This window comes from Copadichromis virginalis, linkage group LG15 (assembly GCF_057382275.1).
Source record: "Copadichromis virginalis isolate Kocher_CV1m ecotype Utaka linkage group LG15, C_Virginalis_male_GT1.1, whole genome shotgun sequence".
In the NCBI taxonomy this organism is placed as follows: Eukaryota; Metazoa; Chordata; class Actinopteri; order Cichliformes; family Cichlidae; genus Copadichromis; species Copadichromis virginalis.
Genome location: NC_140632.1, coordinates 27,305,994 through 27,325,099, shown reverse-complemented (window position 1 = coordinate 27,325,099; position 19,106 = coordinate 27,305,994). Strand labels below are relative to the sequence as shown.

The following is a 19,106-nucleotide window of genomic DNA, read 5'->3' as shown; positions in this document are numbered from 1 at the left end:
ATACACAGTCTTCATGGTTCTGACATGCTATCATGTGATCATACATGTGACCCCAGGTTTAAATGCTGCACAGAAACACATGTGATGATGGTGACAGTCGTCATACCATCAGTTGTGAGGACAGCTGATGACGTGACAGTTTATCAGACTTTGCTCGCTATGTGCTCAGAGGTTTTCTGCTGCAGCTCACTTCCTAGTCTCTGCTTGCACACAGGAAGCTAAAGTCGCCTTAAAAAGCTGTTGTTGTTGTTGTGAGCTGATGATCGTCAGGCAGCTGATGATGACAAGCATGAGACTGTGAAGTTGGGCTGGGATCAGATTATCAGTTCTTCGGTTTGGACTGAGGAGCTGTCACATTCTTACCTGTGCAGGTGATCGGTGTGTCAGCGCATTCGGGTGATACTAAACATTATTAAAACAGGAGCGCTGTGTGTGCATGTGTCCCTGTGAGTGTGTGTGTGTTTCTTTTGAACTTTATCTGATAGAAACAAGCTCAGATCTGAAGACGCGCGCTTCGTGAGTGCGGAAGTGAGCGCAGTCAGTACCAGCTGTGCGTCGCGCTGTGTGCGGCGGTTCTGGTGTACTGTCGGTGATTTTCTAGATGGGTTGCTCCCTCTCAGCGGAGGCTCCGGACCGGCGGCCGGAGCAGGAGGAGGAAGAGGATGCGTTGCCGGTGAGTCTGAGCGCGGAGAGCCGGGAGGCGATCAGGAGCAGTTGGAGGGAGATCCAGGAGGACATCAGCAGGGTGGGCGTCATCATGTTCGTCAGGTGAGTTCACGCGCGCTCCGCCGTCCTCTGTACCGTCACGCAGGTAGACGTTATGAAGAAGTGTTACGTCAGAGCAGGTATCCTTAACTACCGGTCATAAAGCCGTGTTGAGTTTGTTTAAGGGCGAGGGTCTCTCAGCTCGCAGATCTGATGTCCCACCAGCCCACAGGCACGGCTGTGACGTCAATTCTGCGTAAATCGACGTTCAGTCAGAAAACAGTGGCGATTATCGTTTAGATGATCAGATTATTGTAAAAACTGCGGGCAAGGTTTGATTGACAGCTCATCACCAAACAGCGGGCATGCGCAGGTCTGAAAGACTTTCTGGTTCTGATGCAGGTGAGTGCCTCAGAGTCAGAGGTCATGTGTCAAAAGTCACGGGAGATCATGTTCTGCTTTCTGGAGTCTGAGAAAACTGTGCAGACGAACCCTGACAGGAAGTGGGCTGGAGCTGGTTTGGTTGCTGTGCCTGAGTTCGCAGAGGGTGGAGGTCCTCCTCTCCTCTGCAAGATGGAGCAGGGCCAGGCAGAGCCACAGTGTTTGGGCTCAGGAGTGCTGTTTACCTGCAGACTGATGTTACTGATGTTCATGCAAAGCAGGTGCAGCGAGCCGCTCTGCAGTCTCAGCCGCTCTCTGTGGTTTGTGCACAGCTGTCTGTTTTCGCCTTGTGTTTGTGTGTGCAAGTTCACCCCAGCCCTCAGCACAGCACAGAGGACCGTGGGTAATGAGGACGTGACCTTTCTGCAGCTGCAGGTTCACTGACTGCCCTTTGTTAGCTTATCAGACATCAGAGCAGCGCTCACACCAACCGTTTAACTCCACCCCCACCCTCTTCCAGGCTGTTTGAGACTCACCCGGAGTGCAAAGACGCCTTCTTCACCTTCAGAGACCTGAATGATGTGAACACCCTGAGGGCGAGCAAAGAGCTGAAAGCCCACGGCCTCAGGTTACACACACATACACACACACACGCACACACTTTAAGTGAGAGCTGAGCAGTGTAACTGTGAGTGGGGGGACCAAGCAGAAACAGGGACAAATGTGCTAACAGCTGATCAGCTGATTTCACAAATGACATAAAACATTAGTCAAATGAGGCGTTAAACATAAATACCACCTCTGTTGGACCTATAAATAAAGTTCTTTTGAAGCCAGGAAGGATGTGAGGGTGGTGCTAATCTAATGTCATACACAATAACAAGAAGCAGATGTTGTTATCAGTCATAATGACTTGCGTCCATTTTTATCTCTGAAACTGAAACACTTTGTTAAACTGTGTGGGAGAGGAAATATAAAACTGTACTCTCACCCCTTGCTGTAACATTTTGTATGAGGGCTGCAATGAGGGCTCAAGATATATTTATTATTGCCTCTGATCAGAATTATTGCAATCATACAGAAGCATGAAATTAACCTTTCATTTCATTAAAACACAGCCCAGAGGGCCGGTTAGCTGACAGCTAGCAGCAAAAGCTGCCTGTGACTCCTGCAGGGTCTCTGGTTTTAGCAGAGCCTCCTGCTGACTGGTTTTCTCCTCTGCTCTCTCTGCAGGATCATGTACATCATCGAGAAGACGGTCGCCAGGATCGACCAGGACGACCGTCTGGACCAGCTGATCCTGGATCTGGGCAGGAAGCATTACCAGTACAAAGCCCTGCCAAAATACTATGATGTCAGTGTGAAGCTGAACACAGTGGTGGGGATTTGTTTCCACTCAGCTGTGACATTAGTTCAGTCCACACTGGTCATCCTCAGCCGAGCCTGCTCACACACGTCTGGCAATTCTTCTCAATTTTCTGAGCTTTAGGCAGATTGAAAGCTATAGGAGGGTTGTAGAAGAGCTGGAGGAGGATTGTAGGAGGGTTTTAGAAGAGCTGGAGGAGGGTTGTAGGACAGCTGTAGGTGGACTGTAGGACGGCTGTACTAGGATTAGGGATGGGTATCGTTTAGGTTTTATCCGATACCGGTGCCAAACCGGTACTTTTGAAATGGTACCGGTGCTTAAACGGTGCTTGAACCGGTGCTTAAAGAATGGAGAACACAAACTTTGTCCAAAAACCTCTTATGTTTTTATTTTTAGCAGTCTCTTTTTTTCTGCAAAATGATAACCAAGTTAGCCTTTTCTGTTGATACAACATACCTCCTTTGGTTGGAACCGGTGCTTAAACAATGGAAAACACAAACTTTGTCCTAAAACCTCTCAAGTTTAGCTGTTCTTTTTTGTAAAAAGATAACAATGTTAGCCTTTTCTGCAGCTATAGGGCATACAGTGGCTTGCAAAAGTATTCGGCCCCTTTGAACCTTTCCACATTTTGTCACATTACAGCCACAAACATGAATAAATTTTATTGGAATTCCACGTGAAAGACCGATACAAAGTGGTGTACACGTGAGAAGTGGAATGAAAAATCATACATGATTCCAAACATTTTTTACAAATAAATAACTGAAAAGTGGGGTGTGCGTAATTATTCAGCCCCCTGAATCAATACTTTGTAGAACCACCTTTTGCTGCAATTACAGCTGCCAGTCTTTTAGGGTATGTCTCTACCAGCTTTGCACATCTAGAGACTGAAATCCTTGCCCATTCTTCTTTGCAAAACAGCTCCAGCTCAGTCAGATTAGATGGACAGTGTTTGTGAACGGCAGTTTTCAGATCTTGCCACAGATTCTCAATTGGATTTAGATCTGGACTTTGACTGGGCCATTCTAACACATGGATATGTTTTGTTTTAAACCATTCCATTGTTGCCCTGGCTTTATGTTTAGGGTTGTTGTCCTGCTGGAAGGTGAACCTCCGCCCCAGTCTCAAGTCTTTTGCAGACTCCTAGGTTTTCTTCCAAAATTGCCCTGTATTTCGCTCCATCCATCTTCCCATCAACTCTGACCAGCTTCCCTGTCCCTGCTGAAGAGAAGCACCCCCAGAGCATGATGCTGCCACCACCATATTTGACAGTGTGGATGGTGTGTTCAGAGTGATGTGCAGTGTTAGTTTTCTTCCACACATAGCGTTTTGCATTTTGGCCAAAAAGTTCCATTTTGGTCTCATCTGACCAGAGCACCTTCTTCCACATGTTTGCTGTGTCCCCCACATGGCTTGTGGCAAACTGCAAACGGGACTTCTTATGGTTTTTTGTTAACAATGGCTTTCTTCTTGCCACTCTTCCATAAAGGCCAACTTTGTGCAGTGCAATAATAGTTTTCCTATGGACAGATTCCCCCACCTGAGCTGTAGATCTCTGCAGCTCGTCCAGAGTCACCATGGGCCTTGGCTTCTCAATAACTTTATCCTTGACCTGTCTGGTGTGTTCTTTGGACTTCATGGTGTTGTTGCTCCCTCTTAGACAACCTCTGAGGCCGTCACAGAGCAGCTGTATTTGTACTGACATTAGATTACACACAGGTGCACTCTATTTAGTCATTAGCACTCATCAGGCAATGTCTATGGGCAACTGACTGCACTCAGACCAAAGGGGGCTGAATAATTACGCACACCCCACTTTTCAGTTATTTATTTGTAAAAAATGTTTGGAATCATGTATGATTTTCGTTCCACTTCTCACGTGTACACCACTTTGTATCGGTCTTTCACATGGAATTCCAATAAAATTGATTTATGTTTGTGGCTGTAATGTGACAAAATGTGGAAAAGTTCAAGGTTGCCGAATACTTTTGCAAGCCATATGGTATCACTCTATCAAACAAGAAGACAGCCGCATGCAACTACGACGGTGTTTGCTAGTTCACATTACATGCATTAATTTAATAACGTGGTTAGTCTACTCAACGTAAATTACACGCAAACAACATTAAGCCACTCACCCAGAGAAGAACGGCTGCTGTGCCATCATCATCTGTCATCATTTCTGCTACACTGGCAGGGCTAGGGGCCAGGATTCTCCTCTTCGGGTTCTTGGGGGATGTTGCTAACTCCGGGTCCGATAACAGGCACCAAACCCGCAGTAGATGTGCTCGGTGTGAGGTCTTGCAGCAAGCTATCAAATACGGTGCATTTCTCGGCTTTTAAAAAAATGCTATGCGTTGCCAGGTGTTTCATCAGATTCGAGGCATTACATCCTTTGCACAGTATCAGCTTAAAGCACTTGTTGCAGGCTGCTGAGTTTGCATCTTTTGCTGTGAAGTACAGCAAGACTTTTGACTGCTTCGCCTTGGACATTATTAATCTGTAGCTCTGCTCTAAAAGAACGTACGTACCTGGGCCCGCCTACTATCCTTGGAAAGCTAAAATGATTGGCTAGAATCCAAAGTGTATGACATCTCAAGAAAAAAAAAAAGCACTGAAATGCGCTGCTTTTCAGTCTGGTTACTACTGTTTATGTCAGAACCGGTGCCATAATGGCACCAGATACCAGTAGCCATCCCTAACTAGGACTGTAGGAGGGTTGTAGAAGAGCTGTAGTAGGGTTGTAGGACTGTTGTATTGGAGATTATGTATCGGAATTTAAGGAGCAGGACCACGCCTCCAAACACGCTCCTTCCGTATAGGTTTCCCCAGTTCTGCAAGCTGATCATTCTCGTTTACGTGCAAACAGGGTCCATTCTTGGCGGTTTCCTTTAAACACAGCTTTCTCACAGGAGTAACATAATTTTACTCACCCTTCCATTCGCTACAATTGTCCTCTTGTCTGTCAGCGCATTAGATGAACAACTACTCAAGCTCTTCGTCCATCGCTTTTCCTCCGGCAATCCAAGAAACACACCGAACGCCACGGCTCAAGACCGAATGCTGATGATCCTCTAGCAGTTTTCTTGCCACCCGACATATGGACTGCCACGTCGATCCATCCAGTCTTCATATCTCGGCTAAATTCAGTTATGAGGTAACGCCAGTTCTATATTCCTCCGTAGCAAATTCAGTACAGAGTTGCCAGGTTCCCAGCCTCTTCCCTCCTTCACAAAATTCTGCACGTAACCTCAGCACCGAGTTGCCAGGTTCCTTTATCCTCATTCGCAAAAGCAGCAGCAAGCAGCAGAGTTGCCAGTACTCCACCCCTCCGTAGTGAATGCAGCATGCTTTGGCACCGAGTTGCCAGGTTCCCAGCCCCTCATCCCTGCTTCGCAAAATTCTGCAGCAAACCTTGGCACCGGGTTGCTAGGCTCTTAGTCACTCATCCCTCCTTCGCAAATTCTGCTGTTAACCTCAGCACCGAGTTGCCAGGTTTCCAGCCTCTCATCCCTCCTTGGCTAAACTCTGCAGCATACGTTCACTCATCCTTCCTCTGCTAAACTCTGCAGCAAGCGTCGGCACCGAGTTGTCAGGTTTCCAGCCACTCATCTCTCCTTCGCAAAATTCTGTAGCAAACCTTGGCACTGGGTTGCCAGGCTCCTTTATCCCTCATTCGCAAAAGAAACAGCAAGCTTTTCTGCCATCGGGTTGCCAGTTCTCAGTGTAGACAAAATTAATTAATTAATGAATTTAATTAAACGGCCCCGGGTTGCCAGGTTTTCCTTCATCACCATTAGCAATGCAGCATCTAGCTTTCCAACTAATGAACTGCCAGTTTCTCTGCATCCATCATGGCAAAAAGCAGCATTAATCCTTCTAGCCCCGATACCAAGTTCTCAATTCTCATTTGCAAAATAGCCAGTTTCTTTGCATGGGGAAAAAAAAGACACTGAGTTGCCAGGTTTGTCCTTTAACCCTTATTTACAAAAGCAGCCGCAAGCCTTCTACCAACGCCTTGCTGGTTTCCTTTGCCGGTCCTTCCCTCATATCCAATCGCACCAGCAAACTTTTCTATGAATGAGTCACCAGTTTCCCTTTCCCGTATCCCATATTGGCAAAATGCAGCAGCATGCTTTTGGCACCGGGATGCCAGGTTCTCTTCCTCTATCACTCCTATGCAAATACAGTAGCAAGCTTTGGCACCGAGATGCCAGCCTCTCTCCCTCTCTCCCTCCTATCCTAATACAGTAGCAAGCTTTGGCACCGGGATGTCAGCTTCTCTTCCTCTATCCCTCCTATGCAAACACATTAGCAAGCTTTGGCACCGGGATGCCAGCTTCTTATCCTCTATCCCTCCTATGAAAATACAGTAGCAAGATAAAGAAGAACCAGGCGCCGAGTTGCCTGGTTCTTCTTTATCCCTCACTCGCATACTCAGGAGCAAACTTTCTAATACAGAGTTGCCAGTTTCACTGCATTAATCCTTCTACCACTGGGACGCCAGCTTCTCCACATCTAGCCCTTATATGCTAAGCAGCAGATGTTCCTTTCAGCACCAAAACGCCAGGTTCGCTGTCTCTATTCCTCATTTGCAAATGCAGAAAACGTTCTTTGCACCGAGATGCCAGGTTCTGTTCCCTAAGTAGCTTACCTTTCCGTTACTGGATTGGCAGCTTCCGCCATCAATCACTCGCAAAAAACCCAAAACATTCCTTTCACCAGGATGCCAGTTTCTCTCTTTACATCCAGTCTTCCACAAGATGTAGCAGCAAACTGTTCCGGCACAGAGAACCATCTGTCATCTTTCCTGCCTTTGCAAAGCACTGATGAACCTTCGTGGCACTGGGATGCCAGATTCTTTCCTCTATCGCCCCTTTTAAGACATCCAAACTGTGCCATGCGCATAATTCTTCATGACATCCCTTTACTTCTCACGTGCTTTCGCAAGCATTATCTAGCATCCACCCTCGACACAATCATTCAAGACTATGTCTAAACAGCTCATCATCTCCCACGAAGTTCAGTGGACTCGCCCTCTGCTCTCTGACAATTTTGGGAGTTATTATTATAGAAGACGACTTTCCTCTAATCAGTCATTCAATTCATCAACCCTTCCCAAGCTGCCGCTTTCACTTCTGTTCATTTCAGAAATAACCACAGTAGTTATCATTACCTTATCTGACGTAATTAACCAGCTAAGCACCCCCTCTCCATCTTCTGCTTGTCCGAGCTGATCCACTCCACTCCATGGAATCTTTGACTACCTTATCGAGAGCTGTTCAGCTTTGCTAGCCTGCTACCAGTTATTTTCCTCTTCTTTGGGTGGTGAGGCCACTCGGCGTTCGCTCTCCCTACACTTGCCTCTGTCCTGTTCTCCTTCTCTCACCCAAACCGGTCACGGCAGTTGGCTGCCCCTCCCTGAGCCTAGATCTGCCAGAGGTTTCTTCCTGTTAAAAGGAAGTTTTTCCTTCCCACCATCGCCAAAGCGCTTGCTCAGAGGGGGTCATACAATTGTTGGGTTTTTCCTCCAGACATCATTGTAGGGTCTCGAGGCATCTGTCACCATGGTTCGGTGGCATATAAATAAGTTGAATTGAAAATCTAATTATTCTCGCTGAGGTCGTCGACCCTCGTAATGCACAGTTGTTACCATTTTCAGGGGATGCCTTCTTTGGGGATCTGCCAGGCCCAGGAACCATCGCCAGTCCCCTTTGAGACCTTCCACAAACTGCAGCTCAATTCATGTCAAAGCATTCACTTTTACCTACTAAAACGCTGTCAAACCTAAAATGAGGACGTAGGCCCAGCTAGTGAATTGGAGATTATGTATCGGAATTTCCGGAGTAGGACCACGCCTCCAAACATGCTCCTTCCAGCTGTCATCTATATAGGTTCCCCCAGTTCTGCAAGCTGATCATTCTCGTTTACGTGCCCCACCCTCCCTCCCTCCTTGTTCTCCATTCTTTAACTTCTTCACTTCTATTTAGTACATGGGGATCTGCCAGGCCCGGGAACCATCGCCCGTCCCCTTTGAGGCCTTCCCCAACTGCAGCTCAATTCATGTCAAAGCATGACATGAATTGAGCTAGTGAATGATGGTAGTAGAATAGCTGTATAATAGCTCATCACTCATCCAACTGACTTCTTCAGTCTCAGCTGACTCCAGGTTTCCCCAATCTTATAAACAGTACATTGCATGATGACTGAAACCAGCCCACTGAAGGAACAATGGGCCTGGAGGTCAGTTCCTTAATCTTAATTATGCAAATTCTCATGAGAATTGATCAACAACCACTGACCAAAACCCACTGATCAAAGCCCACTGATCAATGGCCATGAGTACCATTCACAGAGAGTTGGGGAATGGCTGCAATCACTGCATTGTAAGATGGCGAAAGATGTACCCTTAGGCACCCTCCTCGATTCAGAGATGGTTTTTCCCTTTTCACGTAAATGGCCTCCTTGACACCGCACTCAACCAGCGTTCCTCCTTGTCCAAGATGTGTACCTCCTCATCATTGAAAAAGTGTCCACTGGCCTGTAGGTGTAAATAGACTGCAGAGTCCTGGCCTGACGAGGTAGCTCTTCTGTGTTGTGCCATCCGCTTCACCAGAGGTTGTTTGGTTTTCCCGATGTATAAATCCTGGCAATCCTCCTGGCACTTAATAGTGTACACCATGTTACTCTGTCTGTGTTGGGGGACCCAATCCTTGGGGTGGACCAATTTATGGCACAGCGTGTTTTGGGTTTTAAAAGCCACAGAGATCCGGTGTTTAGAAAAAATGCATCTCAACTGCTCCGATACTCCTGACACATACGGGATTACTGCGGGTTTTCGCTTAGGCAGCAGTTGTCCTTCTCTCCTGGATCGGCTGGAGCTTTCTTTTGGCGCCTTCCCAGCTTTGACAAAAGTCCAGCTGGGATAACCACATTTACTCAGGACCTTCTTGATGTGCTTTTCTTCAGCTTCCCTGGCTGCTGTGTCTGTGGTGATGGTGTTCGCTCTGTGTTGTTCGCTCAGTGTTGTAAAGATTAAGGAACTGACCTCCCAGGCCATTGTTCCTTCAGTGGGCTGGTTTCATTTATTATGCAATGTACTGTTTATAAGATTGGGGAAACCTGCAATCAGCGGAGACACTTGGATGAGTGACGAAATGTTTCTTCCACAAAATGCTACATCCAGATGAATAGAATCAACTTTTGGAGGGTTGTAGGACAGTTGTAGGAGGACTGTAGGACTTCTCTAAGATGGCTCTAGGAGAGTTGTAAGAAGGTTGTAGGAGGGCTCGGGTGGAGAAAGGCCTTTTTTTTCTGGTTTATTTTGTCACGCTCTGTGGAAGCACCAAACTGCTCTACTCTTAACTCCACCCACCCAGAGCTGCATGTGTGTGCTCATCAAAAAAAAAACTTTCTCTGTCTGTCCAGCTCATGGGGGAAGAGTTCATCCACGCAATCCATCCGGTCCTGCAGGAGCGCTGGACTTCAGACCTGGAGGAGGCCTGGAAGGTAAACAGAGGTGACTTTTACAGATTCTTCAGAGCAAGCAGAGAAAAGTTAACCTCATCATACAGATGATGATTAAACATGCAATTTATTGCTTCAAGAACCTGAACATATAAACAACCAGAGGAGAAACAGATGTGATCTCTGCTGAAGCCTGAAGCTGACGGTGGCCTAAAAAAAACTGCAAATCAGAATGAAGAGCCTGTTTTCTTTTCATTGGCCAACTTCTGAAAGCCTGTAGAGGGGCTGTCTGTATCTGTCATGAAAGAAGAGAAAGACATTTTAAATAGGGCAGGCTTTACATTCAGTCCACAGTGTTCTCAGTCAGGCTCTGGACTTGTTCTGTCCAGTTCCTTTTCAGTCGATTCACTTGGTACAACACATAATTATGGGATATCATGCCCTCGCGTGTCCTGGCTGAAGAAACCTTTATTCACGCCTTTAAGGCAGATGAAGTGTGATGACACGCGCATGGCCCCCGCCTGCACATGTAGCCGCTGTCATCACAGTCATCCCTCAGTTCTTACGCTCTTCACCTCGCTGAGAACACCTCTGCTGAGTTGGGCTAGCTAGCTGCTGCTAGTTAGCTCCGTTGTCTGCCGACTTGAACTTAGCTTAACTGCCCCTGTTGATGTTAGCCTCCACCGCGCAGTTGGTGTGTAGGCTGCCCGCAGAGTGCTAATTTCAAGTTTTTCCTGTGCAGCGTTTCGCTTTGCGTTTTGGAATGGACTCCAAACCGAAGTGAGCAAAGCAGAAATCTTCTGTCCGCCCCTGTCCTCAGGGATGCGCTTTCTCTTTGCACGACAGCGACCAGCACGATGCCTGCCGTGTCTGCCTGGGGATTGTCCATGCTAGGAGAGCGTTGACGGAGCCCGAAGCCTGTGCGTTTTGCCGCCAGCTCCAGCGCTCGACCCAGGAAAGACGGGTGACGTTTGTGGAAAAAGTGCTGGGACGCTCGGCTGTCGCACGGCATGACCATCTCCTTTCCGAGTCTGGAGCCCCGGCTTCGTCCGAGTCCGAAGACGAGGATTTTCCGGTCGACGTCCCCGCAATTAGCTGGGCTGACCACATGGAATATGTTGACGGGTTAGCCGATGACGAGCCGGAACCATGCAGGAGCGCTGACGGGCTTCAGCCTGGGTTGAAGCCCACCAGTGCTCCCCAGGAAGACGATGACGTGCTGGACATCGGCCTGGACATCCATGGATTGTCGGAGGATGAGCAGGAGAGCTTATTGTCGGCCCAATGTGCCGCCACTGCTGCGCCGGTGGGCCACGATGACACCTCTCTTTTCTCCCTGTTTCGCCGTGCTGCTGAGAAGCTGCAGCTGGACTGGCCCTCTCCTCCGCCAGCTCAGAAGCCGTTGCGGTTCGCAGGGTTTTTCCTCCCAACGGAGCCCGCAACGGCCAAAAACTGCCTTCCCATGTTCCCAGACTTTCTCTGCGAGCTAACAGCATCATGGGACAAACCTCTGTCTACCCACGTCACTGTGCCCGGCTATGGACAGTACATGGAATTGGACGGCGCCGAGGGGGCTGGCTTAGCTAACCCACCCCCTATGGAGCCGTCTCTGGCTGCTTATCTGGCCCCATCCCATAACGATGGTTTCGGCGGCCCTGCAACTCTGCCGTACAAGCACTGCAGATTCTCTGCTTCGCAGCTGGAGAAGATTTATCGGGCTCAGGCTGGCACTGCTCGCGCCATGAGCTCCGTCACCATGCTCCAGACAATGTGCCTGGCAGAGCTCGGATCGCTGGTTCCTGATGACAGCCCGCTGGCACCTCTTCTTAACGAGGTCAGAGTCACAACAGATTACATCCTCCGTGCGTCTCGCTGTGCAGCGCTCTCCCTGAGCAGAGGGATGGCTTCGGCAGTAGTGTCACAGAGGCACCTGTGGCTGACCCTCTCTGACGTCCCGGATAGGGACAGAGCTGTATATCCGGACGCACCAGTGTCTGCGGCTGGGTTATTTGGACATTCACTTGAAGCCATTCAGGCTAGATTCAATCTGAGGAAGAAGCAGACGGAAGCTCTGCGCAACATCATCCCCAGACGTCAGCCCAAGCCCGCAGCTAGCTCTCACAGGCCCGCCGCTCCTCTGCTGACTGGCAAGAGTCACTGCTGAAGTGGGTGTGCTGCCAGCGAGAGCACATCCTCCAGCCCGAGCTCCACGCCAGTCGGCCTGGAGCAAAGGCCCACCCTCGGGCCCCCAATGGGACCCGACGCCCAGGAGGAAGAAGCCTCAGCCCTCCTAGCTGTGGTTTCGAGTGGAGAAGGGGTCCAGCAGCAGGGAGACGCTGCTTTTACCCCTCTGTTGCCGCCCAAGAGGTGCCGCTTAAGTTTTGTTCAGGTTGTCAGCCCCAGAAGGCGCTGCACTTTCCTAAAAACCCCTGCACACAAAATGCCTCAGGTAACTCCCTGTTCAGGTGTGTTAAATGTTCAGGTGACCACATCGAGTGTTCCCGCTGTTTTTCATTGTTGTGCCCCAGAAAAGGTGCCTCCAACAAAATGTATGAATGTACATGTTTCCATGTTACAATCAATAAAGAGTGTTGTTTATTCTCAAACAATCACAAATGCTCAGCCTGCAGGCAGAATGAGCCAGGTCATGCAGGTGATGCAGTCCCCTGCAGACACACTGGGGGGCGACAACGCCCCGCCGACGGTGCTGCAGGTCAGCCGGCTGGCTGCTCACTTCCGTCAGTGGCGCGCTTGCGCCCCCTCTCTACAACCGTGGGTTCTGCGAACCGTTGCCATGGGTTACCGTTGCAGTTCCGGGTCAAGCCACCTCGTTTCCAAAGAGTCGTAAACACGACTGTCAACACCGAGGCGGCCATGATACTCAGAGAGGAAATAAAGGTGCTATTGCAGAAAAGAGCGATACGAGTGGTCCCCGCTTCGGAGACAGACAAAGGTTGGTACAGCCGTTATTTTGTTGTTCCGAAAAAAAGGGGGAGGGCTTCATCTGTGCCCACAGCTGTTAGGAGGGAATGTCTGCTTCTTACCCTCCGAACCCGTACATGGCAGTAGCAGTGGACTTTCACAGGGCTGCGCATTTATCTGGTTATTAGAATTGTCGGTCACTTTTCTAATACAAAAACTGTAGCTTCTCCCACTGAAGGACTTCAAATCGGCTCCAGCTCTTCTCTCAGCCCGCGGTACTTCTCTCTGTTTGACATCACCGTTAGGTGGAATTGCCACACTCATCACAGTGGTGATGAATGTGGCAATTCCAGGAAACAGTTGCACTCTTATGTGTCTCTCTGCAACGTCCTCCCCCCACTCCTCCCCCTGTCTGCTCTCAGACCACCGAAAAACAAAGAAACAGCAAGAAATGAATTAAGCAGAAAAAATTAACAAAGCAAAGTTTAATCTTTAATCTGTTGTTACCTGTTGTCCACCTGGCCCTTAATTACTAGCATTTAAACGTTATGAAAAAGGGAAATACATTTCATCATTTACTCTGGAGAAATAGTTTACTGCTTTATAAGAAAGCTCTCCGTGAAGCTAGAACATCTTGCTATTCATCACTGATTGAAGAAAATAAGAACAACCCTAGATTTTTCTTAGGCACTGTAGCCAGGCTGACAAACAGTCAGAGCACTGTTGAGCCAACCATTCCTTCTCACAAGCCAACCAGTCGCTGCAGATGGTCGCCCCTCCCCGAACCTGGTTCTGCTGTTGGTTTGTTCCTGTTAAAAGGAAGTTTTTCCTTTTCACTGTCACCAAAATGCTTGCTCATAGGGGGTCATATGACTGTAAGGTCTAACTTAAAATATAAAGCACCTTGAGGTGACTGCTGTTGTGATTTGGCGCTGTATAATTAAAATTAAATTAGTCTTTTCTTTGCCACAGGACCTTAGCCCTGATGTTCTATGTTTTAGCTCTACTTTTTGGCTTGTTGTGCTGAACTGTCTCCGGGTCACCTTTGTGCTGCCTGCAAAGATGGATAGAGCAGTGATAACATCACCATGCTGGCAACAAAGACAGCCTGGCTGTGACGAGCTTCCTCTGATCTGACCTCTGCTTTCTGAGAAAATGAAAGAAACTCGTGGAAATAAAGAAACAGAAAATTAACTGTTAATATTCCAGAGAGTTTTGCATAAATGAAGATGTCAGTTTGTTGGAATGACTTCAGCTGATGATTGGACTGTAAATATCAGCAGCAGGTTTAACGCTGTCCTCTCAAACCTGCTGTAAAAGGACCTGGGGTCCGTTCTTCGTACCTCGCTAAGTAAGTTAGCTGGATTTGATTGTTGACGATTTCGCGTGATCTTGGATCGTTCGGTTCTCCGAAGCTCATCCGGGACTTGCTGTCATAGCAATAGATCCGTAAGCGTAAACCTGCTTGGGAGCAGGCTTACTTTATGTATACAAGATTAGATCGCGGCCACTCAGGTATGTCCGCTTCATTTATACGAAAGCAACAGCGATATTTTACCACTGTTTGTCCATAAATAAATATTATCAATGTAACTAAAGATAATGCAGTACTTGATCCTTTTATTGATTTCATACAGATACATACAGGTCATTTCCTAAAAAAAGGGAAATGTACTATTATTCATTCCATTCCATGTATTTGATTATTTCAGATGCAATTCATATTTTAGAGTAGTAATGGTAAATTACGTCGCGTAATCAAGATGAGAGACCACGGCTATAAAAGCGAAGGTGGATTTGGGAAGTCTGTCGCAGCCACCCATTGCGGAAGGTGCAAGATTGATAAGGAGAGTTTTCAGAACTCAGCGTATATTGCGGGATAGACAGGATCCTTTAGCTCAGCGCCACAGTGTGCTCATAGAGAGATATCGATTTTCCCGTGAGGGTATTATTTACTTAACCAACTTGTTGACGAGGGGGTGCAGGACCACCACCTGTCTTTTTTTGCTCTGCCCTTTTCTTGGTTGCTGTTATAAACAAACGAACAGATTATGTCAGGGTCTCTTTTCAAGAGACTAAAAGCAATATAAGTGATAAATATTACCATTCTGTAGAATATTCTTATATTTCACTTTTACTTGTTCACATGTTCTAGTGGGTCCTGTTGTGGCTCTAATGTGATAGAGGATATAATGTAATATAATATAATATAATATGATATAATGTGATATAATATGATAAATTTACCCTACTGCCTACTGGTGTTGGCCAGAGGGGCCGATGGCGCGATATGGCAGCCTGGCTTCTGTCAGTCTGCCGCAGGGCAGCTGTGGCTACAACCGTAGCTTGCCTCCACCAGTGTGTGTGAATGTGAGAGTGAATGAATAGTGGCATTGTAAAGCGCTTTGGGTGCCTTGAAAAGCGCTATATGAATCCAATCCATTATTATTATTATTATTATTATTATTAAATTACTTACGAGTTTAATTTGTCAGCAACTTTCTGCCAGCCCTCTCTCCTTGCTTTTGCAGCCTTTGCAGTGTTCCCTTGCATTTTAATTAAACTCTGAAACTCCTGAAATCCCTCAATCAAGAGTTCTTGCTCTGCTGCCGAAAAATACTGAGCGCGCTCCTTCGACATTTTCGCCGACCAATCAAAGGGTTGCCGATCAATGTTTCTACTATCGATGCGTAGCCCCTGTTAAGCCACCCAATGATCTCACATTACTTCATCCAGCTATACTAATCGTCAACAACAGGTGTGTTCGGAGAACCGGAATAGCGAGGTCAAAGTTGGCGCGATGATTTGATCTTGGATGTGTCATTTGATCTTGGATGTAGTAAGCGAGGTACGAAGAACGGACCCCAGGCTCATGTTTGAATGTTTATCTGCAGTCCTGGGCCCTGTTTCAGGAAGCCGGTTTGGAAAACTCAGAGTGAAAAACGACACTCAGGGTTGAGTAACCCCGAACTGTCCAACTCGGAATATTCGGTTTCAGAAAGGCTGATAACAATTAGTTCAATCAACGCGGAGTTGCTTTAACCCCAAGTGAAGCGCGCGGACGAGGATACATAAAGCCCTGATAAGCGGAGCACAGATTAAGCGAGTCACCATGGAGACGGAGGGAAAGAAGGCGCGGTCAATGTATTTCACAGCGCTTGAGGCCGAAATTCTGATGGCAGCATATGCCGATAACATGCAAATTTCTCAGAAAAAAAGTAACACAGCCTCAGCTGCAAAACAAAGGGAGCATGCATGGCAAAACATAGCCGACAGAGTCAATGCGTGAGTGTTAATATAAACATTGATCTAGGGATTTCCACCCATTTAACACGTTATTTTATCATATGTTATTTTATTTGTTATTTTATACATTTTATTTTGTGATGTGATGTGAGCGCAGGTGCAACCCAACAGGCCCCAAACGTGCCTGGCAGCAAGTAAAAATGAAATATAAAAATATAGTCCAAACAGGTAAGGTGTAATTGTATTATGAGCCATAGTGCTTGGTCTGTTTGTCCGATGTAAATCAATTGCAGTTAGAGGCTACATTAATTTTCTTTCTGTAAGCACTTATTGAAATTATCTGAGCACATTACAAGTACATATTTGCTTACTCTGTATGCTCAAATGTGGCCCGTTATAGCCAACAGAAAAAAAGCGGAGGCCCGAAAAACAGGTGGGGGTCCTCCACCACCACCACTCACAGAGGCTGAGCAGTTGGCCCTCAGCCAAAACAGTGGGCGCCCTGTGGCCGAAGGCATCTCTGCGGGGACATCCTCTGAGTCAATAACCCCGCAAGACACAAGTGCCTACATAGGGGGTAAATTCAAAATAATACATGATGTGCATACATCCTTTCGTCACCTTTGCAGTGCGACTCATTCATTTGATAAACTCTTTACCATAATGGATTATTTTGTAGTGAAGTTATTTTCCTACTGATTTTGCCTTCCCTCAGTCTTGGTTGTCTTTGAGAGCATAATGACAATGAAGTGTAAGGTGATTGGTATGTTTGTTAATTGCCATTTGGTCCCTTGTAAGTTATAAGTGACCTGTATAAACCTCATATTCTATCAGTTGATGGTGGTGGTGTACTGCATCTGGTGCAGCCTCCTGTTGAGCCAGACCAACATGCAGTTGTGAGTAATACTCCACAGATTATATGAGTTTACAGTAGAACAGCAATGTTGTTAACTTCTTTACTACAGGAAAATAATGAAGAAACATTGACAGCTGTTACAGAGGAGGAAGCAACAGAGACACTTTATGAGGTTTACATCTTTTAATACTTTGTGTACAGGAAACACAGGCGACCAATAAAGCCAGTTGAACAAAAAATCTGTTTATTCTTCTTTCAACATGTTGAGGTGATGGGTCAAAGGAAATGATTGTGACATATGGTGTCTCTGACTGCTCTTCCATCTTGTATGTCCGTGGGAGGGTCAGGATGTTCATGGTTTGGATCACTGCTGATGTTTGGTTCAGAAGGACAGTGTTCTCCTCTAATTGTGGCAATGTTGTGAAGAATCACACATGCCACAATAATGTCACATGCCCTTTCTGGGGTGACCCTGAGTCTTTGCAGGCACTGGAACCGGGCCTTAAGCATTCCGATAGTCATTTCAATTCTGGCTCTTGTCCTGCAATTAGCCAGATTATATCGCTGCTGTGGGCCCGGGTCAGGGTAAGGGGTAAGCAAATAGGGTAAACATGGATACCCCCTATCACCAAGCAAGTAGCCAGTGAACTCTCCTAAGACAGAAGGATACACTTCAGTTCAAATGTCCCTGAAGCAATTGGTCTTTATATATTTTAAAGTATTCTCAACTCACCATGTCCAAATTTTGTGCTCAGTGTACATTCACGGAATATTTGTGAGTCATGGACAGAGCCTGGCCACTTGGCTTCCACATTTGTGATAATGTTGGCAGCATCATATATGATCTTCACAGTGCAGAGAACACAAATTAGCATCCATTACTATAATGAAATAATTTGTTAGTTTGAAATGCTACAGGGAACTATGTACCTGCACATTAATGCTGTGGAAAGACTTCCTGTTCACATAGTCTCCTTCATTTACTGAAGGAGCAATGATTGGAATGTGAGTGCCATCTGTACAGCCAATCACGCCTGGGAACCGTGAAAATAAATGTAAAATTTAAGTAGTAGTCCAAGTATCACCACATCATAAATTAAGTTTTGGTCATCCTGATACCTGCAATTTTGTGGCATCCCTCTTTGATAAATCTTGTGGGTCTATGACCGGGGAACACAAACGAGTACAGGAGACGTTTCAGTGCAACTGTAACATTCCTGACTGCCCGACAGACGGTAGCCTTGGAAACGTGCTCAGCGTCACCAATATTATACAGAAAGCTCCCGTTTGCAAAAAACCGAAGTGCAATACAAATAATATGTACAGAACTGAGAGGATGTCCACGATGTGTCACATGCGTAATATATGGCCTGAGGATGTTATTCAAATAACTTATAGATTGTGCTGAGAAACGGTAACGTTCACACAGAAAATCATCAGGAAATGATAAAATGTCCAAACGCGCTCTGATCACTCTCTCCCGGCGGAGAGCTCTGCGGAGAATTTGGGCTTCACGATCTACTGGCTCTTCAAGGAAGGGGCACGCCATGTCCGACACTTCCTACTGTCAGGTTTCCGACAAAGGGGCGGAGACAGTCAGGGTTAGTTGTAGTAAACCTGCTAGGGGGCAGGTTAGCTTCACGGAGTGTGTCGTCATAGTGACTCACTGAGGCTTCATCTGAACTCGCTTTGTGAAACCGAAAACCCAGAGTTTTCGTTAACTCAGGGTATACTTACTCAGTTTTTCCACTAAACCGGCTTCCTGAAACAGGGCCCTGTTTACCTCATTTACCTGCACAGTTCAGCTTGCTTGGGCCTGCAGACTCATGCTGCCCCCTGCTGGTCATCGACCAAACCCTGCCGTCTGTGTTGACCCTTTTTTACGACTCTTCTCTTTCCTGCAGACTCTGTTCCTGTACATCACTCGCACCATGAAGAAAGGCTACCAGCAGGCCCAGAGGAGCCACAGCAGCAGCTGAGAGCAGCTCGTCCCATCACGTGGCTTCAGCAGCTCAGGACGGAGTCTTTAAATGACAAGATGTGTAGTGAAAATGTTGTTTTCAGCTCTCATGTGTAACTGTATGAATGTTTAACAGCGCTGAGCTGTGGGCTTTTATTTTGAAAGTGAATAAACATCATGTGACGAGGAGATCTTTTATGCCC

General features: G+C 46.9%; 1 protein-coding gene across 2 annotated transcripts; it reads left to right on the top strand.

Annotated features, from left to right (window-relative positions):
• The first annotated feature begins 251 nt into the window (after positions 1-251).
• On the top strand, positions 252-19,092 carry LOC146692630 (neuroglobin-like). Of its 2 annotated transcripts, none has more exons than XM_085432788.1 (5): positions 252-768; positions 1,607-1,714; positions 2,320-2,440; positions 9,881-9,961; positions 18,848-19,092. In XM_085432788.1, the coding sequence occupies exons 1-5, from the start codon at positions 602-604 to the stop codon at positions 18,920-18,922; spliced, it is 552 nt and encodes a 183-aa protein (XP_085288914.1). In that variant the 5' UTR covers positions 252-601; the 3' UTR covers positions 18,923-19,092. The 2 variants fall into 2 exon arrangements, with proteins under 2 accessions (XP_085288914.1, XP_085288913.1); XM_085432787.1 differs by having other exon boundaries at positions 9,881-9,971.
• The last annotated feature ends 14 nt before the right edge of the window (positions 19,093-19,106 follow it).

Bases quoted from the DNA above. Each gene is read 5' to 3' on its own strand.
- LOC146692630 (XM_085432787.1), top strand. From the start codon at position 602: ATGGGTTGCTCCCTCTCAGCGGAGGCTCCGGACCGGCGGCCGGAGCAG. The intron at 769-1,606 runs GTGAGTTCACGC...ACCCTCTTCCAG, and splicing joins GGCGTCATCATGTTCGTCAG to GCTGTTTGAGACTCACCCGG. The intron at 9,972-18,847 runs GTGACTTTTACA...TCTTTCCTGCAG, and splicing joins GGCCTGGAAGGTAAACAGAG to ACTCTGTTCCTGTACATCAC.